This window comes from Filicampus tigris, chromosome 9 (genome assembly GCF_054856515.1).
Source record: "Filicampus tigris isolate MCC_2025a chromosome 9, RoL_Ftig_1.0, whole genome shotgun sequence".
NCBI classification, from domain to species: Eukaryota; Metazoa; Chordata; class Actinopteri; order Syngnathiformes; family Syngnathidae; genus Filicampus; species Filicampus tigris.
Window position 1 is genome coordinate 836,296 of NC_141225.1, and position 26,499 is coordinate 862,794.

At 41.2% G+C, this 26,499-nt stretch overlaps 1 protein-coding gene across 1 annotated transcript; it reads left to right on the forward strand.

Moving 5' to 3' along the window:
* Positions 1-5,225: 5,225 nt before the first annotated feature.
* Positions 5,226-24,535, forward strand: c9h1orf50 (chromosome 9 C1orf50 homolog). Its single transcript, XM_086041159.1, has 5 exons — positions 5,226-5,659; positions 11,109-11,224; positions 11,302-11,388; positions 13,890-14,021; positions 24,304-24,535. The coding sequence occupies exons 1-5, from the start codon at positions 5,611-5,613 to the stop codon at positions 24,487-24,489; spliced, it is 570 nt and encodes a 189-aa protein (XP_085897285.1). The 5' UTR covers positions 5,226-5,610; the 3' UTR covers positions 24,490-24,535.
* Positions 24,536-26,499: the final 1,964 nt, after the last annotated feature.

Here is a 26,499-nt window from a genome sequence, read left to right on the forward strand (position 1 = left end):
CTGGTTTTATTCCTATCTCACAGACCGATATTTCTTTGTAAGAATGGATACTTGTTCCTCCAAAACCCATGAAATTAAATGTGGGGTTCCCCAAGGTTCGATTTTAGGCCCCCTACTTTTTAATCTTTATATGCTTCCCCTTGGGGATGTCATCAGGGGACACGGCACCAGCTTTCACAGCTATGCTGATGACACGCAGCTGTATATTGCCGTGTCTCCTGAAGACACAGGACCCATTGATACCCTTTTAAATTGCATTTTAGATATCAAGTCATGGATGGCAGATAATTTCCTACAGCTCAATCAGGACAAAACTGAGGTTTTAGTTATCGGTCCCGAAGGTCAAAGAGAGAAGCTTTTACCAAAACTACACATTTTTAATCCCTCACATTGTGTGAAGAACCTTGGTGTCATTTTTGACTCTGAGCTCAGTTTTATTCCTCATATTAAAAATGTAACCAAGATTGTTTTTTATCACCTTAAGAATATCGCCAGAGTCCACCCGTTTCTCTCTCAGGCTAACACAGAAGCATGCATGCTTTTATTTCCTGTCGTTTAGATTACTGTAATGCCCTGCTCTCTGGCCTCCCGAAAAAGAGCATTTCACCACTGCAACTACTGCAGAATTCAGCCGCTCGGGTGCTGACGAGAAACAGAGGGCAGGAGCACATTACGCCAGTTTTGAAATTGCTGCATTGGCTCCCTGTTTGTTTCAGGATCGATTTTAAGGTATTTTTATTAGTTTATAAATGTGTTAATGGTCTTGGGCCATCTTATTTATCTGATTTGCTTTTATCATACCAACCCTCGCGGATCCTGAGGTCCTCTGGCGCCGGCCTTTTATTTACTCCAAGGGTGAGGACCAAAATGCATGGCGAGACTGCATTCAGCCATTTTGGTCCTCACCTTTGGAATAGCCTGCCAGAGGACGTCAGGTCTGCAGAGACTGTTGATATTTTTAAGAGGAAGCTCAAGACCCACCTTTTTAGTTTGGCTTTCAACTACTTTTAAATAATTTATCTTTTCTTTTGATTGAAGATCATAATTTTTTTGTTTTTTTTATCTTATCTTACTGATTCTAGTTCTTAGACTATACTACTGTTCTCTCTTTTTGTTTTGTTGCTCTCTGCCGTTGTCAGCTTTTAGCTCCAGTGTTTCCTCATGGGGGAGCCTCCGCTTTGAGGGAGGGGTGACTACTTTTTTTGGTTTTTTTTTTTTCCATTTATTTATTTATTTATTTAATTGTTTTTTAATGTTTTGCTTTGAATGTTTTAAAGCACTTTGCGTTGCATTTTTATGTATGAAAAGTGCTATATAAATAAAATGTGATTGATTGATTGATTGATTGGCCAGCCGGTACCTGTCAGCTGCCTCCGGGGTCCCGCAGGCCAAAAAGGCCCGATAGGACTCCTTCTACAGCTGGACAGCATCCCTTACCGCTGGTGTCCACCAGCGGGTTCGGGGATTGCCGCCACGACAGGCACCGACCACTTGCGGCCACAGCTCCGATCGGCCGCCTCAACAATGGAGGCACGAAACATGGTCCACTCGGACTCGATGTCCCCCGCCTCCCCCGGGACGTGGGAAAAATTCTGCCGGAGGTAGGAGTTGAAACTCCTTCTGACAGGTGATTCTGCCAGACGTTCCCAGGAAACCCTCACAATACGTTTGGGTCTGCCAGGTCGGACCGGCATCTTCCCCCACCATCTCAGCCAACTCACCACCAGATGGTGATCAGTTGACAGCTCCGCCCCTCTCTTCACCCGAGTGTCCAAAACATGCGGCCTCAAGTCCGATGATACGACTACAAAGTCGATCATCGAACTGCGGCCTGGGGTATCCTGGTGCCAAGTGCACATATGTACACCTTTATGTTTGAACATGGTGTTCGTTATGGACAATCCGTGATAGGCACAGAAGTCCAGTAACCGAACACCGCTTGGGTTCATTTCGGGGGGGCCGTTCCTCCCAATCACACCTCTCCAGGTCTCACTGTCATTGCCCACGTGAGCATTGAAGTCCCCCAGCAGAACGATGGAGTCCCCAGGTGGAGCGCCCTCCAGCACACCCTCCAAGGACTGCAAAAAGGGTGGGTACTCTGCACTGCTGTTTGGTGCATAAGCACAAACAACAGTCAGGACCCGTCCCCCCACCCTCAGGCGGAGGGAGGCTACCCTCTCGTCCACCGGGGTAAACCCCAATGTACAGGCGCCAAGCCGGGGGGCAATAAGTATGCCCACACCTGCTCGGCGCCTCTCACCCTGGGCAACTTCAGAGTGGAAGAGTGTCCGACCCCTCTCGAGAGGACTGGTACCAGAACCTAAGCTGTGTGTGGAGGTGAGCCCGACTATATCTAGTCGGAACCTCTCAGCCTCACACACCAGCTCGGGCTCCTTCCCTGCCAGAGAGGTGACATTCCATGTCCCAAGAGCTATTTTTTGTTGCCGGGGATCGGACCGCCAAGGTCTTTTGCCGCCGCCCAGCTCACATGGCACCCGACCCCTTTGGGCCCCCCCCCCACCGGTAGGGAGCCCATGGGAAGGGGGACTCACGTTGCCTTTTCAGGCTGAGCCCGGCTGGGCCCCATGGGTGCAGGCACTCGCCATCAAGCCCCATCTCCAGGCCTGGCTCCAGAAGGGGGCCCCGGTGACCCGCGAGGGAAAACGTGGTCCATAAATGTTTGTCTTCATTAGGGGTCATTTTGAGCCGTGCTTAGTCTGGTCCCTCACCTAGGACCTGTTTGCCATAGGTGACCCTACCAGGGGCATAAAGCCCCAGACAACTTAGCTCCTAGGGGCGCGCAAACTCATAGGTGAGAAATGGGGAATAGGTATTTTTCCATGGCATGGTGTTATCTTTTTTGCGGATCATATTGATAATATTACTTACACTCTTCAGGGGTTTGCTAGTGGTTTTGAATATTTGTCTATTACACAAAAGAGTCATAGAATGACTCTGCTAAAGCATGATATGGCGCTTGATTATATTTTGGCTAGGCAAGGGTGCTTTGTGTGTATCCTTGAATTTGGCGGGAGATGCCTGCTATACTTTGATACCTGATACTTCTGATAATATCAGTAGTGTCGTGGATGCGTTGCACGTTATTAGGGATTCCTTTGGTCCCTCGAAGGGGTCAGAGAGGTCAGCTACAAATTGGTTGCAAGATAAATTGGGTCCTGTAGGAGCTATTATAGTCCAGCTCTTAGTGGCACACTTCTTGTCTTTATGCGTGTTATTTTCCTTCTGTACAGTGTTACTACCATTTGCGTAAGCTATGATTCTAAGATGGGTCGGTGTGGTGCTGCCAGGGGACCAAACTCAGATGCCTTTGATGACTGTGAGGGGGACCCAGAGAATGTGGTGGGGACTTCTTTTGTATTCTCATTGATTAGCTAGTGTGTTTCTTTTTAATTTTTGTTTGCCTTTATGGTCATGTTTGTTATTTTTGTTTATTAGGTGTTATTTGTCATGCAGTGTTGCCCATCTGAGTCAGTCATGTCCAGTCTATGGTTAGAGGTGAGGTGCAAGTTGGTGTTTTTTATGATTCCCTGATTGAGTTATTGCATCCATCCATCCATTATCAATACCGCTTATCGTCACAAGGGCGTGCTGGAGCCTATCCCAGCTGTCCTCTGGCAGTAGGCGGGGGACACCCTGAATTGGTTGCCAGCCAATCGCAGGGCACACAAAGACAAACATCTGCACTCACAATCACACCTAGGGGCAATTTAGAGAGCCCAATCAACTTACCATGCATGTTTTTGGAATGTGGGAGGAAACCGGAGTACCCGGAGAAAACCCACACAGGCACGGGGAGAACATACAAACTCCACACAGGGAGGCCAGAGCCGGGATCGAATCCACAACCTCTGATCTGTGAGGCGGACGTGCTAACCAGTCGACCCGTACCGATGCCTTTTTCTTGGAATTTTTTTCAATCAAATTAATTTTACACAGGAAATTCACATTGAAGGATCTAAATCTATATGAATGGCTTTATATTAGCCAACAGGTTAACCAAAAACCAATATGGCAATTATATATTTAAAGACATCGCATAATCAGTTAAGTGTTAGAGTCAGCGTGCCCTGATCTGACCATGGGACCAGCTGGAGAGGATCAGCCCTCCAGACAGGGCCAGCCAGGGAGGAGACCAGCCCACATAATGTTTAGATTTTGAAGACAGTATAAATGTGAGGGCCGCATGTTAGACTGTGCCCCTTTTCTGCCCTCTCCCATCTCGGGTGAGAGCATTCACGAGGATGCAGATCTGAACTTCAGATGGAAAAGAAAACAGACGAGCAAATTCAGTCGAATTGTGTGTGTTTTTATTCACATTGGATACATTCTCGAAAGATAAAACGAACACGCATTGAATAAGTAGTTGATTTGTAAATTGCTAATGGGGCTTATGCCCTCCAGACCTGCAAAACATTCCAACAAAATTACAAATATTATATTAATATTATTTTGTGCATATGATGTGAAATACATAATAAAAGTAAACTAATATAAACAATATATAAACTAAATTAAAATAATAATAATAATAATAATAAATAAATAATGCACATTTGTGATAGACAGTATTGTAATTAAGCAAATGTGAAAATCATCATCTAAATGTAATAAAACATGTTACAGATGAAGACCAATATCAAAACACCACAATTTTAAAATGATCTTTTTCTGTGGTAAAATAAAATGTCATGCAAAATCCACATTGTATATCTAATATTTTAGACACAAATTCCTTCTGTAGTTTTGCAACCTACTCGGCCACATAATAGAATATGTTTTTTTTTCAAGTTGTCTTAATCAAGATTTAAGACGCCTGAAAATACATGCGTTTGGTCCTTAACTGTTGGAGTTGAATACTGTATTTAAGTCTATCAAATTAATTAACAATAAGAAAAGCAGTAAGATATTGAACATTTTAATGCTTTTTTCTCTATAAAACCTTAGTTACAAATAGCCAGAGCCTATTTTACTGTGTTTTACTTTTAACATTTATTATCTTCTTTTTTGTTGAGGCTATTTTGTTTAATTGTGATATCACAATGTAACTACTAAATGGATTTCCTGATATCATATAATTTTGGACTCTGATTACATTTTGGAATTGAATATGTGATATCATTATATTGTTTGCTGTTTGATTCACCTGGTGCCTTACAAAATTATTTGCGATTGGTCGACAACACGCTGACAGGAACGTCCAATAGGCGTGAGTGTGTCGTAACAGGAACGCCCCAGCTGTCTCTCACACGGCGGTGGCGTAAGAACAACTTCCGTGTCACGTTCGTTGTATCGAGCGTGGTGTTGAGAACCTCGAAACGTGACTTGCGATCTAACCCCTGTGTTTTCGTCGACAAATTAGCCGAGGGGGGTACACTCGGGCGGTCAGTGCTGACAAGGTTGCCACAACGCTTAGTCAGTGAGGTCGCGTTTTCCGTAAAGGGCAGTCAGTGGACAGGTTCAACTACTCAGATAACGAAGGAACGCAACGAACTCTACTCTTCTGGCAAAACAAGCTGATTACTTAACTGGGCCTGAGCAAATTCGACCAAATAAGAAAGGACTGTTCAATAAAGACTGGCATAAGAAACAATGGATGGAATTGTCAGCCTCCCTAACCAGCCCGACACAAAAACTCAAGGTAAAGAAATTTGTTATAATCGGCTTTCGCAAAAACATGTGAACAAACATGTGACACTTAAATCATGTAAACTTGGAATGATAGCTAACACTGAATTAAAGTTAGTTGCATTTAAGTGTGGGTGGGTGCAAAATTGAGAAAATATTTGAATTACATTACAGCTTATTGTGTCATAAGCGTATAGAGACAATGCAGTGACAGAAATGTTTTCGACATCTGGACAATTCTGATCTTACGTCAACATGACGCCACAAGTCAAGTCGGTGAAAACAAACTCCGCTCATTAAAAAGCATTTAACCGTGGGTCGTTGTCATTTGATTTGTGAGGTTTATTTAGATTTCAAAAAGTGATGAAATGTTGTTTGACTACTATAACAATCTGCCTGCAGAAGCAAAAGTGCGACTTTTATCACTTGAGAACGAGTCTTACCACTTATGAAGTGCTCACCACAAAGCACTGTTAAGGCCTAGATAGACCAAAACGACGTTGGCCAACAGTGACAGACGCTTACCCCCTGTGGCGTCCGGCCAGCTGTCGGCACGTCTAGGCTGGAAAAACACACCGCAAAGACAGACAGCGACGCTGACCATTAAAGTACCTTCTGTGCATGCATAAGATGTAATACCCATCCATACAATCGGCGGTGGTAGTCACTATTTCTCATTGTTAGAAAAATCCAACCGGAAAGCTGTTGGCCAGGGGCGGATTATAAAAACGTAAGCAATGCTTCAGATATATTCTTCGCTCATGATGAACTCACACGCAAAGTAAACCATCACGTTCTTGACACGGTATTGTGAAATACTTAAATTGTCAACCCTCGCTCTGGTACTTGTAAGAAGATTAAGGCAGCGAAGGCGTGCTCACTGTTTATCTGTATTTGTCACTACCCGTTGGTGCTCCGAGCGCTGATTTGCTAGCTAACAGCCAATCAGAGTGACCAAATGTCATGAGTGTCAACACTGATTCAGCACGCGTAAACGCCCCCAAGACGCTTACCGACGAGTTTCGACACTATGATGGTGGTCACTACATCAATCAGACGGCGCATTCAGACGCCACGACGCTTCACGACCTCCGACGTAGGTTTGGTCTATCTTGGCCTTTAGTGAGCTTCCATTCCCAACCAGTCCCATTCTCTTCACTCCTTTTACCCACTTTCTTTGACGTTCGCGGTCCACACAGTAATTGTGGTGTAACCTGGTTTAAGTACATCCCTTTATATTGTGAAAAGCCTAACATGAAGTGCCTATGCGGCTATGTGGCATCCTGTGAGAAATGAAGAGACGCAAATCTTGATCAAAGATGTTTGAGTTGCTCTAAACCTGTCGCTTGAAGCCCTGCGACAGTAATACGGAATGATAATTTTGTTTCCATCATGTTATGGTTGAACACTCCAAGCGCACAACAACTTATAGGCATGATTTTCTGCAAGCTTTATATGCGGTCACAGGTAAAAGCAATGGAATACGGTGGGTTGTTTTCACAGACCTAGACAGCACGTACTAAGACTAAGTAAGCTCTACTCGTTTGCCGATGCATTCATGAACCTCGGAAATATCACAACTCAGCAACACACAAATCCGATCACAACACGGATAGCCCAATTCGTAACAATATGCTGTTGAACATTCAAAGATTACAATGCCTAAAAAGTGTATACAATTTCATGAAGACTTTTTAAAGTTACTGTATTTTTTCATTATAAAAAGAGTTTTAATATAGTTAGCAATAATTGTAACTGTTATTGTATGTATTTTTTTTTATCACAAAAAGTGTATACATGCATACATAATGACAGCTTGTCTTTAACTAGAATACTTAGGTGTGTCATAGGTTATTGCTGCTGAGTGTTTAAAGATTTCAGTGTCTTAATAATTTACAAAATTAAGAGATCTTTATTGTTAGTGTATTTTTTATTCTGGTGTAATTTCTTAGAATATAACCCAAATGGTTCGCTTTTATTTATTTTTCTAAAAAATGTACCATTTACTTGTCTTTTTTTTCAAAATAAACATATTTAGAAAAAAATATATATGTTTTTTTTTTTGACCAAAAATATACCGAACCGAAGTTTCCAAAAAAACAAACCGAACCGAAATATGATTTAGCTTACCGTTGCACCCCTAATTGCACCCCTAATTTATATAATAATATAATAATATCTCTACAACTCTATCAGCCCCTCTTCATCTTTATATTTCTCTAAAATACTTATTTTATGTTTCGTTTTGAACTGGTGTATGTTTGGGCATTGTTGTAGATCAGTATTCAGTTTATTCCATAGTTTTACTCCACATATAGATACAGAAAAACTTTTCATTGTTGTGCGTGAGTACTTTGTCTTTAAATTATGTGTTCCCCTTAGATTATAGCCACCTTCTCTTTCTGAAAACATATTTTGAATATTACCCGGCAGTAAATTGTGTTTTGCTTTGTAGATTAGTTGTAGTTTTATATTCTATAAGATCAAACAATTTTAAACTTTTAGAGCATAGAAACATTGGATTTGTGTGGTGCAGATAACTGACGTTGTGGATTGCTCTCAGCTCTTCTTTGCAGTATAAAAAGAGGCTGCATTGAATTCTTTCTTGTATGTGTTACCCCAGACCTCTGAACAATAGTTTAAATATGGTAAAACTAGTGAGTTGAAAAGAATGTGCAAGGATTTTTGGTTGAGAAAATGTTTTACTTTCGATAGGATATAAACACTTTTTGAAAGTTTAGATTTGATATATTTAATGTGAGGCTTCCAACATATTTTCCGGTCAATAATTACCCTAAGGAGTTTTGTCTCATCCACTGTCTCTATGTTTACACCTCCAATTTGTACTTTAACTTGATTGTTTGCTTTGACATTTCCAAACACCATCAGCATTTTGTCTTGTTTAGGTTTATTGATAACTTGTTTTTGTCAAGCCATATTTTAACTTTTTGGAACTCTGGTGTGATTATATCCAGAATATTTTGCATTTTTTCACCAGAAACCAGAATATTGGTATCATCTGCAAACAAAACAAATTTCAATAAGTGGGAGATTTTACATATATCATTATGATGAATAATTTCAAATCAGCCTAGAAAAGGGTGTGAGACAGGGTGATACACTTTCCCCTAAACTCTTTTCGGCTTGCTTCGAAAACTTGATTGGGAAAATGACGGGCTAAGAATTAATGGTGCTTACCTTAGTCACCTGCGGTTTGCCGATGACATTGTTCATTTCTCCAACAGCAATGACGATAGAGAATTGGATAGAGAAAGTCAAAGTTCCGGCCTCAAGATGAACAAGTGATTGGCTCATTATGTTATGCTATGCTATGCTGTAGGTGGTTCCTCTTTAGTTACTGACTTTAACACAAAACAAGACAGACCTCTTCTCTACTCATCCTCAGTCACTGAGATAAACCAATTTATTCACATTTCTGAGATTTAAAGCTCCCCCCTTCTTTCGAAATGCTTCAAAATGCTTCTTTATATTGTTAGAGTTTATTTTTTTTCCCGAGTAGTCCCTGAAGTGCACACGAATGTGATTGGCTGAGGTTCTTAATGCTGTGCTATGCCATGGTTTCAGCATGTCGTGTGTCCCTTCTTTAACTGACTTCATTAACACAAAACAAGACAGCCCTCTTCTCTACTTATCCTCAGTCGCTGAGGAAAACCAATTCACATTTCTGAGATTTAAAGATATCCTCTTGTTTCAAAATGCTTCTTTATACTCCTGCGGGCGACACGCGTCCGCTCTGCTGCTCTTTGTGTACTTCTAGTGGGATTATGCATCGGCCGGCGGACATTCTGCGCATGCGTTAAATGCGTCAAATAATTTGACCCGATCAATATATATACTAGCAAAAGTAACTTAAACTTGAGTAACGCATTACTCTACAAATAGAGTAATATTCTAAAGAAACGTATTACTTTCACATGCAAGTAACTAGTAATATGTAATATATTACATTTTGGAAGTAACTTGCCCAACACTGTAAATCTACATATATATATATATATATATATATATATATATATATATATATATATATATATACACACGTGTCTTCATTTTACATGTGAAGAGCGTTTGCGGCTCTCAGTGTTTTTTTTTCTGTGGAAACCGGGTCGAAATGGCTCATTGAGTGTCAAAGGTTGCTGACCCCTGACTTAGAGCACAACACCAGGTTATCAAACATTTAATAACAGAGGTTACTTTTCAGTCAAAGGGCGTCGAAGGACCTAGTAACATATTGACAGTAGAAACTGTTAGGTCATCTGACTTTTCCCTCCTCACCGGAAATACTGAATGCGTTGTTGCCACGTATAAAATGAATTCAGAGTACAGTAAGTATTCCTACCTACGGACCTCTGTCAAACAGAAATTCCCTCACCCGGAAAAACAACGTATGCATTACATTTTCTACTCCTATATTACATTAACGATCAATTCCTGACAGCAGAGGTTCCGGAATCCGGAACTAATAGCGAAGACCGCAGTGAGCGCAAACTCAAGCAGTCCACGCTCTATACTACGGAAAAACTTTGACCGCTCCGCCATCATCAGATCAAACGGAAATTCCCTCACTCGGAAAAAAAAATGTATGCATTAAATTTTCTTCCACTATATTACATTAACGATCGTTTACTTCCAACGGAAGTTCCGGTACTGTATCCGGAACCCATAGGGAAGCCCGCACTAGCGTAAACTCAAGCAGCTCCCGCTCGTAATATGGAAAAACTCTGACCGCTCCGCCATCATCGGATCCAAAACGGCGACAAGTAAGTTACTTCTTTGGCATGCGTTTTACTGAAATTGCGAAAGATTTTAAATTTATTCATTTACATTTCCGTCTGTAGTTCATGGCATCCAAACGAAGAAGAACGGTAATGACCGTGAAAGCGATAGTGAAATCCATCCGATTATGCGAAGCTGGACACAAAATAAAAAACATCCAGGAGACACTAGGAGTCGGAAAAACTCAAATCTACGAGAAAAGTCCTGATGTAAAGGCACCGTCCAGCGAGAGAGCTATGGAGATGGCATCAAAAATGCGTTTGTATGCACAAGAATCCCCAGACATCAGTGATGATCAACGCGACAGTTTCTTGCAATTAGCAACAAAACTGTATGATACGCAGACAAACATTTTCTCTACAGCAAAGAATAAAGCCAACACAACAACTCAAAATAGACTCATTTTTTTCCCAAGTCTGAGAAAAATCAACACTAAAATACAGTACAGTTTACTGTAGTTACACGTGTATTTTGTTAACATACTTGCACGTTCATACAGGACATGTACCATAGTCGTTTCCCACATAAGGAAATTCTGTTAAAACGAAAGATGGAACAATGCAAATATGATTCCTTCGTAGAGAATCATTACTGTACTGTATTTCCATTGTGAATGCATATCACATGTGAAAGCAATTGATGTAAACATCAGTCTGGTTCTGTAGTGACTCTGGTTGAGAGCAGCGTCGCTCCTGGTGGACTGGAACTTGTCAACACCTACCAGACCACGAGAGTGGGGGATGCCATGGATCTTGTTGCTTTGGCAACACAACTGCAGAAGGTTCGGACACAGTTTTTATTTTGGGAAATCTAATTGATCATTTTTTGCTTTGAGCTGACAGTGACGTGTTTTCTCAGGCAGACGATTTTGTTAAAGCCAATGCTTGCAACAAACTGTCGGTAATTGCTGACCAGATCAGATATCTACAAGAACAAGCAAGAAAGGTGAGTGCACCAGCAAATTGTGAAATGAGGACACTACTGACATGGCACATATGACACAGCTTTTCTCTAGATATTACAGCAGTTATTAAACAAATACATTTGTGATGAATCTCAAGCACTCAACAAAGTTCTTGAAAGTTATATTGAAATTAGGGCTGGGCAATATGTCAATTAAAAAATGCACTTTTTCCCCACAATTAAAAAATTTCCCCGTAGGGTTGAAGGATTATGGAAAATTATCAAATTGAAATCCAACCCCTCCCCAGCCCCCCCGCAATTGTGATCTGATATGCAATTACTTTTTTTCAAGGTCCGTTTCTAATGTATTTTAAGAAACAAGCAATTTATTAATTTTTAGTAAAATAGTGAAATGAATAGTCAAATCTATTATACATTATAGAATATAAAGATAAAGGCAAATGCAGTCTCCATGAGCTGTCACCTTACCGTTATGGAGGGGTTTGGGCGTACCAATGATCCTAGGAGATAAGTTGTCTGGGGCTTTATGCCCCTGGCAGGGTCACCCATGGCAAACAGGTGCTAGGTGAGGGACCAGACTAAGCACGGCTCAAAATGACCCCTTATGAAGAATACAATTAATGGATAACGTTTTCCCTTGCCCGGACGCGGGCCACTGGGGCCCCCCCCTGGAGCCAGGCCTGGAGGTGGGGCTTGATGGCGAGCGCCTGATGGCCGGGCCTGCACCCATGGGGCCCAGCCTGAAAAGGCAACGTGAGTCCCCCTTCCCATGGGCTCCCTACCGGTGGGGGGGGCCCAAAGGGGTCGGGTGCTGTGCAAGCTGGGCGGCGGTTATAGGCAGGGACCTTGGCGGTCCGATCCCCGGCAGCAAAAATGAGCTCTTGGGACATGGGATGTCACCTCTCTGGCAGGGAAGGAGCCCGAGCTGGTGTGTGAGGCTGAGAAGTTCCGACTAGATATAGTCGGGCTCACCTCCACACATAGCTTGGGCTTTGGTACTAGTCCTCTCGAGAGGGGTTGGACACTCTTCCACTCTGGATTTGCCCAAGGTGAGAGGCGCCGTGCAGGTGTGGGCATACTTATTGCCCCCCGGCTTGACGCCTGTACATTGGGGTTTACCCCGGTGGACGAGAGGGTAACCTCCCTCCGCCTTAGGGTGGGGGGGACGGGTCCTGACTGTTGTTTGCGCTTATGCACCAAACAGCAGTGCAGAGTACCCACCCTTTTTGGAGTCCTTGGAGTGTGTGCTGGAGAGTGCTCCACCTGGGGACTCCATCGTTCTGCTCGGGGACTTCAATGCTCGTTCTGCTGGAAGACTTCAATGCTCACACGTGGGCAATGACAGTGATATCCGGAAGGGCGTGATTGGGAGGAACGTTCTGAAATATGTCTGTCTCTTTTTCTGCCCATGTGTAGCGTGTCATTATATGCAGCTACCATGAATCCAAAGATGAGGAATGCCCGGTCATGTGAGTGGGAAGTCACATGACTATTGGAAATGCGAAAAATGTGTTTCCGTTACACTTTTGCGATATACCGTATTGGCCCGAATATAAGACGGTGTTTTTTGCATTGAAATAAGACTGAAAAAGTGGGGGTAGTCTTATATTCAGGGTCTCGACATTATACCCATTCACGACGCTTGATGGCGCCAGATATCATTTAAGAAAATGCTGACTCCGCAAGCCAAAGCAACCCCTGTCACGTGAGGATGACGTGCTATGGGAGGAGCCAGAGGATGGGATTAAGGACAGTGACACTGAGCACAGCGAGGCAGATAATTGTTTGTGAGGAGTAATGTTCTGTCATGATAGATCTCAGCTACTCTCAAGTTAAACCAGTTTGCATAATTTTATTGCAATTCATTCATTCATTCATTCATTATCCATACCGCTTATCCTCACAAGGGTCGCGGGTATTTTATTGCAATGTTTTTCCTTATTCAGATTTGTTTCAAGATTACAGTTAGTTGGACTTCACTTTGATGGTTAATGCTGTTATTGCAATTTTGTTGTTTGATCCCAATAGATTGTTTTTTTTTTCAAAAACCAGAAGCCATTCATTTCCGAATGTGATTGCACTTTAGTTTACATATTTGAATGTTGAGATATTAAGATTTGAATGAGGCAAAATAACATGCCTTTTCTCTCAAATATATTGTTATAATCATTTGTTTCAGATGTACTGTAATTATTTTCTGTATAAAAATTAATTTGGTGTTCAAAAAAACTTTTTTCAAACTTGAGTCTTGAAAAAGAGGGGGTTCGTCTTTTATTCGGGCCAATACGGTACTTCTGTATCATCACGCCTCAAAAACCACTGCTGAGAGCGTACCATTTTTTTCATGGTATTTGAGAGGTTTTTGACCTAGAAACTCAAATGAATTGATACAATCAGTTAATCGACCAGCCCTACTTAAAAACATGGGGTGTAAAAATTGATGTTCATTTGTTTGACAGACATTTAAAAAGATGCTAATTGACTGTTACATATATTTGATTTCTCTTTATGTACATGTCTAGGTCTTAGAAGAAGCAAAAAGAGATGCTGACCTTCACCATGCTGCCTGTAACATGGTGAAAAAACCGGGCAACATGTATTACCTCTACCAGCGACCATCTGGACAAAAATACTTTTCCATCATTTCTCCTAAGGTAGAGTATTGTGTATTGTGAATATTAGTTTTTTAAAATTATTATTTGTTTTTTATATTTTTGTTTAGTTGTTGGAAAGGTTGTGGTGCACATGCTGATTTTTAACACTTAAACTGATTTTTAAAATGTGAGATAGCCCATACATGACGAGGACAAAATTGCTGTATGTGCGCTTAAGTAAGCGCATATACGCACACAGACACACGACAAGGACAAAATTCCAAGCGCACACATACACACACATAGGCCGAATTACGCTCGGCCAGACGACCGGGCCTCTCTGGGCAATCTTTATGCCCGCGTTACTGGCCTGTTGCCTGGCCACACAGATCCATCCACCAGAACACTGGGATTTTCATAGTTTACATTTTTAGGGATTTGCCAAATGCACGCACTTTGGCGCCTCCCTTCCTTCCATGACAACGTGCTGGCTTTCACTTCAAATTATGCCGGGGTTAAGGTTAGCGTTTGGCCCTCGACTCACACTGGCACTGGATTTTATCGTTTAGATTTCGGTTCTTAATGAGGCTTCTCCAGTAATGATTCTTCCTGTTGGTTCACCAATGGAAAAATTGCCCTTGTTACAACTTTTATATTCAGATAGTCAAGTCAAGCTAACCCCAACCCTGTTCCTCACCAAACCATCGAAATAGATTCACCAAAGGCTACCAGAGGGACCAAGCCCTCGGGCCCGGCCACCGAGTTGGATCCATGCTTTGGATCTGATAAATGCGCGAATCTCCGGAGGTCGGCGCCCTTTTTTTTTCTTTTTTTGCATGTATAGATCTAGGGATTAACACAGTTACACAAGTATGGATGGAGCAATCAAAGGATGGGCAGGATCAACCTGGTAGGCATGGTTGGAATGGGATGCGCAGGTTGCAGCTCTAGCCTGAGAGGCCAACTCCTCGGCAAAGGTATCTCCACTCACAGTGCTTTTTCCTGGATACGCTTGTCGGGCGTCCTGCCTGGAAGTGGACTTGTAAAAACAGTTGAAAGTTTGACTTTGCAGCATTAAGTGGGGGGCTCTGCTTCATCCAGCGGACCCCGGGTGGCGGCTCACAGCCCCTGACGGTCGGATACAGCCCCGCCGACCGCCCCTCTCATTGTAAAGGGCCTCGGGAGTCAAATGAAAAACGGCAGAGGACCGGGCTCTCTGACAGCAGTGGCCACTCAAACCCTCATCTAGCACCAGGTCCACAGACCTGAGGCACAGGGCAGGTGCGTAGGGGTGGAGAAGCTCAGAGAGGTATGCTGCGGTGAGGACATTACAACATTTGAGGACAAAAAGAAACATCTTAAAATAAACCCGAAAATGTAGTGGGAGCCAGTGAAGGGAGGCTAGAATTGGGGTTATGTGCTCCCTCTTCCAAGCTCCAGTTAGGAGGGGAGCAGCAGCATTTTGGACCAACTGGCTGACTGCAAAATAAAGTGCAGCACAGCCAAGATGTAACTTTTTTTTTATATATATATATATATATATATATATATATATATATATATATATATATATATATATAAGGCAGACACAGTTGTGTATTTCAGTGAAAAAATAGTCCAATTTTCACCTTTGGGTCACACAGGGTTATGGAGTTGGATAGAGTGCTGCTGCCCTCTTGTGTGTAAATGTGAAATTGCGTTTAGAGTGTATTTCATACGCTTGCCAACGGGGCTACAGGCCAGACGTTATTAATTTTATGACAGATACAATTTGACTGTGGGCCACACTTAGGACATGTCTGATCTAAAGTGTGTCCATGTTTGTGAGTGGGGTCATAAACAGGATGTGATCATATATCAGCATGATTTCAGAAGAAGATTTGAAAAGTAATTCAGAAACTCCTTGTTGTATTTGGGAGTACAGTAAATGGTATGGACAGCCCTGGCAATAGGGCTGCCACAAATGATTATTTTGCTAGTTGACTAATCACTAACATTAGTCGCGATTAGTCGACTAATCGGATTATATTTAATAACCATTAATAACCATCATTCGCTTACAGCTTGAATTCTTTATTTACATCCTAATCATGAAGACAATTAAGACAATAGTACATTCAACATGTATTAAACTTTGCAACTTAAGCCATCATTCCTTGACATGTTTATAAATAAGGGAGCGACTTAAATTAATGACGATACTCTTGCCTTAAAAGTTTTTAGCTGTAATTCTGTTGTGCATTTTAAAATGGAACCAAGACTATCCACTATGCAGAGTTGCACTAATACTTTGAAATTACTATAACTACAAAAAGAAGTACTTGTATCCATATTTCACTCTTCTTGGGCCCAAAGACTTTTTTTTAACAGAAGGTAGTGAAATCAGAGGATTAACTTGAGAAAATGATCTGTGCTAAAGAAGTGCAATATCATCATCAGCATACCTGTTCAGCACACTCAATTACGTTTTCTCCTGAAATTATTTTAATAGATCTACTGTACATGTTATGGATGTAACGATTTACTCCTGACCAGATTCAAGTGTCAACTAGGGCTGTCACAAACGATTATTTTGCGAGTCGACTATTCACCAACAGTAGTTGCGATTAGTAGAGTAATCGGATCATATGTAAATTGCGGCATAATTGCACCAGCAAGCAGCTGGTCTTATATGACTGACTATTGGTAGCCTACAGCTAGAATTCTTTAAGGTATTGTAGAAAAGGATAAAGACAAGATGATAGTACATTCAACTTGCATTAAATTGTGCAGGTTGTACCAGCATTCCTGAATTGTTTTTTGTGTAGTACCGGTATTTGAAATTGAAGGTAATAATGTGGCCGTATATGTATTTAGCTGAATTTGTGCATTTTAAAATAGAACCAAAAACTATACATTATGCTGAGTTCCACTAATACTTTGAAACTACCTATAAATACTAAAAGAAATACCGTACTTGTAAACACATTTCACTCTTCTTGGGCACCAATCCTTTTTTTCTCCAGGGGGAGATGAGCCATCGTCGAGAGAAAAATTAGCAACGCGTAATTATACAAAACCATGATATTTTTTAAGAGGAAGCTCAAGATATACCCTTTTAGTTTGGCTTTTAAATAATTTTAAGCAGTTTATCTTTTTCTTTTAATTGAGGACTATTTTTTTCTCTTATCTTACTGATTTTAGTTCTTCGGTTATATTACTGTTTTTTCTTTTAGTTTGTTGTTCTCTGTTGTTGTTAGCTTTTAGCTCCGGTGTTTCCTCATGGGGGGCCTCCGTGTTGGGTTGGTGGCTGCCCTTCCCGTGGGGGCCATCATCGCAGGGGCTCCTTGGGTCCGGGTGACCAGGGGCCCCTACACTATGTGTGGGGTCCATCTGGTTGAGCCAAGCCGGGGGTCTCTGTGGTGGTGGCACTCCCTGTAGCCGTGGGCTGTCATTCCCCTCAGCGTGGATGAGCTTCCCTTGGGTAGCCTTTCCTCATATGGTTTCTCTGTGCCTTGTCATGTCTTTTTAACACAGTTTATCAGGTTGTGCGCTTTGTGTGTGTGTGTGTGCGTGTGTGTATGTCTTTGGGTTTGTTGGGAGGGACGACGGGAGTGGGTCTTTTTGTTAATGTTGTGTTTTGGATGTTTTACAGCACTTTGAGTTATATTTTCCTGTGTGAAAAGTGCTATATACCGTATTCCCCCCAATATAAGACGGTGTTTTTTGCATTGAAATAAGACTGAAAAAGTGGGGGTCGTTTTATATTCGGGGTCTAGACATTATACCCATTCACGACGTTTGATGGCGCCAGATATCATTGAAGCGAATGCTGAACTTGACTCCCCAGGCCCACCCCTGTCACGTGAGGATGACTTGCGCACAGCGAGGCAGATAGTTTGTGAAGAGTAATGTTCTGTCATGACAGATCTCAGCTACTCTAAAGTTAAACCAGTTTGCATTATTTTATTGCAATGTTTTTCCTTATTCAGATTTGTTTCAAGACTACAGTTACAGTTAGACTTCACTTTGATGGTTAATGCAGTTAGCGCAATTTTGTTGTTTGATCACAATAGATTGGTTTAATTACATTTCAAAAACCAGAAGTCATTCATTTACGAATATGATTGCACTTTAGTTTACATATTTAAATGTTCAGATATTAAGATTTGAATGAGGTGTAACGGGTGTGTCTCTAGGGTTCACTTAAGGGCACTCAATTTACTGTTTTTCAACAATTTATTCTCCTCAGCAATCTGCAGAAGACAATACAGACACACAGTTTGTCTTCAAGGTGGCATATCTGCTCCCCTCAGCAATAGTCATCGAATTGTGTAAAACAGCATTTTTACATTTAACTTCTTGAGAACAAAAATAAACATGAATGGGAAAACAACTCTATCTAGTGGCCAAAATGGGACAGCTCACTGAGTGTAATATATATATTATATACATATAAAACAAAGGCAAAAATTCGACATCAAAGAAAAACATAACTGTAGAAGACAATACAGACACACAGTTTGTCTTCAAGGTGGTCAAAACATCTGCTCCCTAAACATGAAAATACTCAAATACAAATGCTTCCTCAGTGTTGATCACATAGCAAAAGAATAGTATTCGCGCCAAAACAGCGACACTGAAAAACATTTGTAAAACTATTATCGCTGGTGAAACAGAAACAACACACTTTGATATTGTAAGAACATGTTACTGTACCCTCTATTTACTGGTAAAATCAACACAAAAGACTCAATCCTTGAGGAAAATAATGAAACAAAGTAGCAGCTCTTTCAAATGTGACTTCAGCAATAGTCATCGAATTGTGAGGGAAGAAGGAAGTTGCTACGGAAGCTCAACGAGCATGACGGAAGCAGAGTGCGCCCCTTACGCAGGAAATAAATAAATATTAATACATATAAATGACTTATTGAGATTAAATTCACAAATATACAAAAATAATCATGAAATTATCATTTAAATTCGAAAACATAATCAGGAAGGAAAATAATATATTAAGTATATTTTTAACTCCGTTACAGAAGCAAAATAACATGCCTTTTCTCTTAAATACATTGTTATAATCATTTGTTTCAGATGTACTGTAATTATTTTCTCTATAAAAATTAATTTGGTATTCCAAAACATTTTTTTCACACTTGAGCCTTGAAAAAGAGGGGGTTGTCTTACGGTAAATAAAATGTGATTGATTGATTGATTGCGTCAACAATTTTTATCTCTGACATGACGTCATGTTAGTCAACTAATCTTGCAGCACTAGTGTCAAGTAATTTACGCAATGTGCGTATGCAGTTTAGAGCAGAAACATGAGAGAGGCTATAGTTAACATGGCGTTGAGAATCGATTCCTTTATTTTTACATCGATGCATATTTTAAGCGGTTTAAATTGATTTTAGATGAATCATTACATCCCTAGAAAATGTATCAGACATGATATTAATAAATCTTATGCCTACAAATAGACCAGGTGAATTAATACTATGATGTCTATTTATGCAATTTAGTACTCATGATTTTGTCAAGTATTTTAATTTATTTGTTATTTTCTCGTGGCTCTGTTTTGATCCCCACGTCCTCATTCACCGAATCCCCCCAAGTCAGGCGGTCCATCTAAGGACATTAGTGTTTGTCTCCATCTCCAACTCTGCTGTTTTATCAGCCCATTCCGTCTGGATCTGAGCCATCACCAGTGACTTGCAGTTACATTCCGACTCAGCATGTAGGGTCAGAGTAGCGACCGTCACCAAAGAGATCATCCTGGACATGAGTGTCTCAAATGAAAATATAATTATAATAATTATATAATGTTATTTATCAGGCAAAGTATAAAGTTTGAGATGATGGTAACTTTGATAATATGTAATCAAAATGAATTATTCAACTAAATGGCAACATCGATAAATGTGGCTCTGAATTAAAAAAAAAATATGTATTGTTAGCTGCATATACTGCATGTTGAAAAGAAAATTAATTGGGGTTACCCTCGTCTTTTTGATCGAATCAATACAACTACTATTCGTGAGGCATGAGCCATCTTGTTGCTAGTACTATAAAAAGAAAAAATAACATTGAAACTAATATTTTCAATTAAAATGTGCACAACTTGTGCATGAAAGCTTAAAAATACATACAGTGATCCCTCGCTACTTCGTGCTTCAACTTTTGCGCCCTCAGTGCATTGCGGATTTTTCAGAAGCATTCATAAATTAAAAATGAAACAACACAGCCATATCAGGAGCTATATTGCAGAAAGACGCATTGTTTCAAAGATATGAGCTGACTAGGACGAGGCTTTCTACATACCCCAGGCACTCATAAAAGGTGGTGACTGGTTCCCAGCGCAAGATCACCAACGAGAGCACAAGTGGATTTACTTTTTCCACACACTGTACTGTACATGAGCTGACTCGGTGCGCGTCATCGCAGCCTCTCGCTTAGTCTCGTCCACAATTCAAATGTGCCATTGATTTAGTCAGAGTCAAGCTGGATACTTTCTCCTCCATATTTGTAATGATGTGTTTGCTCTATGATAGTACTGTACATGAGCTGTGTTTATAATTTGTGAGCGCAGGTCCCGACCGGCCAGCAGCACGGACGACTTAAGACATCGCCAAATAATGTGTGAAAGTGTTGTTACTTTTGCCTTAAAACACCTTACCGTAACTTCAATCCCGCGTTGCAATTCATCCAAAGGACTTTATTGATGTTGTTGTGCAAAGATAAAGTTAATGCATGATCCCCCCGGCGGCCATGCTTCGTCTTTGTTTTTGAAATGAAGTAGGAGGAGAAGAAGAAGAAAAAGCAGGCGAAGAAGAATGAGGGAAGAAGAAGCGGACGCTTTTACTTTCACTTTTCACGACGACAACAAGCGTTTTAAAGTGTAGGATTGGATAAATTACACTATGGCATTCTTGTTAAGGTAAGTCAATTTTATGATTGACATTTTTTAACATAGTTTTTAGCGAACGTTCCGTCGTGCTCGTCAGCTACCGCGGTTGGTCGATCAAAGCTAAATTCTGATCATAGCCTGCAAGCTTGTTATTTATATTCTTCATGATTTAGAAGTGTGGGAACCATGTTGGGGTTCGCATAACAGAGGCGCAAATCCCCCAAAATAAAACCGTACAATAAATATATAAAATAATAATCATGATAATAAGTCCGACTCTACTTTGCGGCTTTCACTTATCGCGCCGGGTTCTGTCCACCCATTAACCGCAATGAATGAGGGATCACTGTATACTGACAGTCAATAAGATCTTAGCAGTACAGCATTGTAAAGTGGAATTTTTGTGGAGTGTAACTTGACATCCATTTAACACTTGGTTAATGTGTACTGATATATAATTTGCTCTTCTTGTTAATATACAGCAGATAAATATATATAGAAGTTACCCTGCCTACAAGTTTGTACCGCAAAAACATCAACTGCAATAATTATTCAGGAGATAAACCTCAATCGAGTCACTACATTTCTGTTAAAGATAGCTCAAAGACAATCGGACTCAGAGACATGTCTTCAAACTAGAACAAATTATGGGAGATATTTTTCTTCAGTTATTCTCTTGGATTAAACAATGTCCTTGTTTTTTTGTGTTCTGTGAGACTTTAATCAATCAAAAACGGAGCAAGCAATTTAGCAAGGACAATTAACAGTATCCATAAAATACATACATTTTTGTTGACGTGCTAAATTGTGCGTAGAGGTGACTAAATTGTGCATACAGGTAACTAAACTCCAGTAGGGTTTCAGATATGACTAGACGCTGAAAACAGAGCTACATTAGCCACGTACAAATGCTAGCAGTGAAACGCGTCATTAGATTGCAATCTATAGCCGTAAACCTGTGAGTCCAAAGCTATTATTTGAGATGGAACGACTTCATGAAATAAATATTAATATATTGGATATACGCGTGGCTGACTTTACCTGCTGTGAAGATGCGTCTCCTGAGCCGCTGGAAGCGCCGTCCGCTCAGCTCGCCATCTTTGTTTTCTTCTCTATGCATGCGCGCGGGTGGAGAATCGCGTATCGATTAACTTCCCCTTGGGACCTGCCTGTGGCCTGCGTGACGTCATCCTAATTTGCATGTTGTGTTGATTCATCCTCTCACAAAGTGATTCGTATCCTTAGCTGGCAATTCGTGCGTAGTGAAGATTCATAGTCGTAGAAGCGAGAGTTGTATTCACAAAACAATGCACTCAAAAGAAAAAAAAGTCAAACCCTCACAATTTTGATTCGTACTCTCAAGAAGTCAAACCCTCACAATTTTGAATTGTACTCACAGATTATGACTATTATGGATACGAATCGTTAATCACGCATATGCCTTTTTGGCAGCTATCTTACTCCATAGTTTCTGTAATGGAAATACATTTTGTAACCAATTGTACACTTTCATGAACATCCAGGAATAGATCACTTTTTACTTTCACATTTCATGTACACAATAAATACAGATATAAAACATTTTAAAAAAAGCATTGTCTTTATTTGAAAGTCTGAGGTGAATTCTCATGACACGGCATGCTTGTTTAGATTGAAGTAGCTTCTGTGTTGCTCGACAAGTTCTTCCTTGCTGGGGTCAAAGCCGCTTGTTGGAGGCGGTGGCGATGGCTTCCTCTCTGATATGTTGTGATATGTTCTGATATCCTCTTTTGTGCGCTTCACCGCAACCTTCACCAACTCTGTGATGCATCCCAGAAAAAAAACACTAACAAAACATTAAATATTGGCAACATTGATCTAATATTTTTTTTCTTCCAGAACGTATTGTAGTGACCTTATGTGATGTTTACGAGTTATGTAATTTCCTGTTGTCTGGGGGAATCGTGAAGGCAGCAGGAGATTAGTGGGGAGCGGGAGGGGTTGAGGAAGTCTGTTGAGCGTCGATTTAGCGTGTGTGTGTTGTTGTTCCTGTCGTTCAGCCTTCTTGTTACTCATTAAAAAGTGTAGTTGGTAGCCTCACATGGTAGGGTCTCACATGGTGTTTTATTGACCGACCTATGTACACACAATGACACGTTAATTGGCGTGCAACTCTGACAGCCTTGCTGGCTCCCCTTGGCCACATCAAGAACGAGTGCCATAGAAAACAGAAACAGCAAAATGTACAAAAAAAAAAACCTACCTGTGTACATACAATGAATGACACATGAGACTGGCGTGCATCCCCAACAACCTTGCTGGCTCCCCTGGAGATCACAAACAATGCAAATAAGTTGCGCGCTAATCGGTGTTAGCAACATTAGCTTAGTCCATCGACGGACAACGGCCCCAAATGTCACCCAGCACCCACCCTACAACACAAAAAAAATCGCCCAGGCTATCTCCAATAAAAGCATTAATCACCATAGCACGGCCCATCCGTCGAACATGGAGCTCTACCACATCAATTAGCGCGGTTATTCGGAGAGAGCGACGTATGTGTCTTCCCTCGGCCACATCAACGAGAGTGACGGGGGGATTTTAATGTTGACAACATTTTTTAATGCAGACCTATCATATGTGGTTCATTCTTGTTCAACAATCGTCAGAAACTAACTTGGACAATTGTGTGCAATGACACTTATATACGAGCTGAATTGTGGATGATTGTTGGTTGTTGACTGAACATACTAATCGCTATCGCTAATGATAATTGTGATCGCTAATCGTTAGCATAGGCTCATCTTGTTCATGTCTATGAAAATACATGTGTATGTAATGCATAGATTGATAGTATTTTCTGTTTCTTGTGCAGTTTCACAATATAAACGGCAACTTCGCTGCACACCTAGAGTCTGGCGTTTATTTGTGAGTGTTTAGCTGTTTGGTTAAGCTGGCTTCCTCGACTAGCAAGGCCTTAACAGTCAAATTGTCTTTTTATCATACCATTTTAATTACTTATTTAACAAAACAGACTAGAATTTAGACTTTAACCGTTTCCATTTTTCATGCACTTTAATAGCTTTTAGGATGTATCTTATGTTTCTTTATGTGGGTTACAATAACATGTGAAATGATATAGAAGTAATTGTGATGTTTTGATGATAAAGCGCCTGCAGAGGGAGACAAAACATCATAAATACAAGTCAGCACGAACAAGCCATGGCTGAAATACTGTGTTAATAATTTCACACATAAGTCGCTCCAGTGTATAAATCGCACCCCCGGCCAAATTATGAAAAAAACTGAGACTTTTAGTCCGAAGAAAACGGTAAGTATAATTTTATCATGTCCTGTGGTAATTTCTCCTGGTGATGTCATGGCACACTAGGTTTGCCCCAGTACCTTGGTCGTTACTAACTGCCTAAAATGACTATTGTGCAATTATTCTTTAAAATACTTTCTATTCTACAGGAATGGGGGTCAAGTTGTCCTCACCTGTTTGTCGGTGCATTCAAACTTCAATACGACATGTCCTGGACTCCTGAGGATGATGTGCATAAAAAGGATACGGAGATTGCCATCATGGACAAGTTACTTGACCAACAGACAACTTTACCATATGGAATGGAACCTAATTTCAAGGGCCTCTCTAATTAAGAGAGTAATGCAGCAGAATAAACATAATATTCATCCAAAAATGAAATGATTCTGTGATTTTATCGTTGTACACTGCCAGATGAGAAACCTGCAGAAACAACAAACTCACTACAAATACAATATTTGATAACAATTTCACAATATAATTGTGCCAGAGCATTTTACAATTTTGTCTGCTGGGTTTGAGATGAACCAAGATTTTATTGAATTGTATTGAATCTAAGATATGACAAGCTTATCATGCACCCGCCATATCTCAAGGAGAGTCAAGTGAAGGAGAAATTAGATGACGGCATAAGGTGTCCAGCCTTAGATGGCTGATTAGTATCATGGTTCCTTTTTGGGGTTATTTTAACATTATATGATTAAACACGAACAATGTTCACTGTGTCAAAAACATATGAATTTAAACATTTACTGTACACTTTGCAAAAATGGGTTTCATATGAAATGTACATTTATATCTGAAAAGAAAATTGGCATATGGGCGTCTTGGATCTATAAATATTCTTCATTCTATTTCCCAGAGCTGGGCATCGCCTAACCGCCACAGAGTTCTCGTCTGCATATTTAAATGACCCACGTGGTCCCAGTCGGTCCAAGTCAGCCAAATGGTGTCAAGAACCAACTTAACCTATACCCCATCACACGCAGGTGCCGCACTCCTGACACGCGGCCGAGTAAGGAATAAATAATAATAAAACTAAAATAGTGTTGTGTACCTTGCGGTCGCACAGACACAATGACCCGTGCCCCATATTGTTTTTATTTCACCGATCACCCCGCTGTCCGTCTGTGTGTGTTAATGAAAGTTTAGTCCAGGGGCCGAAAATCTCAGAAGACCAAATATGGTCAGAATCTTTTTTTTTTCCCATCATAAACCGCTTGGCTGCGAACAGGTCCAGTGAGAGTTGGAGATCACAGCTTGAAGAAGTCAACACTACCACATCATCTGCAAAAAGCAGGGATGCAATATTTAGGCCAACAAACCGGACGCCCTCAATGCTGCGCCTAGAAATTCTGTCCATAAAGGTTATGAACAGAATAGGTGACGAAGAGCAGCCTTGGCGGAGTCCAACCGTCACTGGAAACAAATCCGTGTTACTGCCGGAAATGTGAGCCAAACTCTGACATCTGTGGTACAGGGACCATACATCCCGTATTAAGGGGCTTGGTACCCCGTACTCCCGAAGCACCCCCTACAGAACTCCCTGAGGTACACGCTCAAACGCCTTCTAAAATCCACAAAACACATGTAGACTGGTTGGGCGAACAAACTCCCGTGCACCCTCGAGGACCCTGCTGAGGGCGTAGAGGTGGTCCACTGTGCCATGGCCGAGACGAAAACCAAATTACTCCTCCAGAATCTGAAATTCGACCTCCTGAAAATAAGGTAGGACTCTTTCTTCAGCTTGACAGCATCCTTTCCCGCCACGACAGGCCCTGACTACCTTACGGGCACAGCTCCGATAGGCTGCCTCAGCAACCAGAGAGATGTTCCTGGGACATGGTGGACCTCATGTATGTTTTTAGAAGTTTTAGCTTGGAAAAACTCCTCTCTGCTTCTGCAACTGTCACCAGAAGAGTGAGGCCAATTCTGAGTGCAGTACATAGATTACGGTAGATTTCTCCAAATTGTTTCTCATTGATAAAAGTCAGCAGCTCTCAAGCACACTCACGGACAGGAGATCAGAGCTGGTCACTTTACACTTTTTTGCCGGTCCGTCCTCCGTCCGCAACTTGGGTACCGTTCCGTCCTCGTCCCTCCGTCCTTATTCATAAAAATTGTCTTCCGACCCCGTCCATCCTCATCCAGTTAAAGCGGTTTCGTCCTTACGTCCGCCCCCTCTGTACATGACGCCGTGGGAGGGATACTAACGGCATAATTTAAAGCGCATTAGCTTGCTAATTTACTTTTCAAATTCGCTTACCATATGGGCACCCACCTCTGGGTTAACGGTTTAACGAACCGCTTGCCACCACACGTATTGATTCCATTCTCTCTGAGCT

What these genes read in the sequence shown, in the direction of transcription:
- c9h1orf50 (XM_086041159.1), top strand. Translation starts at nt 5,611, where the DNA reads ATGGATGGAATTGTCAGCCTCCCTAACCAGCCCGACACAAAAACTCAA. An exon ending in GCCCGACACAAAAACTCAAG is followed by an intron (nt 5,660 to 11,108) that starts GTAAAGAAATTT and finishes CTGGTTCTGTAG; the next exon opens with TGACTCTGGTTGAGAGCAGC. An exon ending in TACAAGAACAAGCAAGAAAG is followed by an intron (nt 11,389 to 13,889) that starts GTGAGTGCACCA and finishes GTACATGTCTAG; the next exon opens with GTCTTAGAAGAAGCAAAAAG.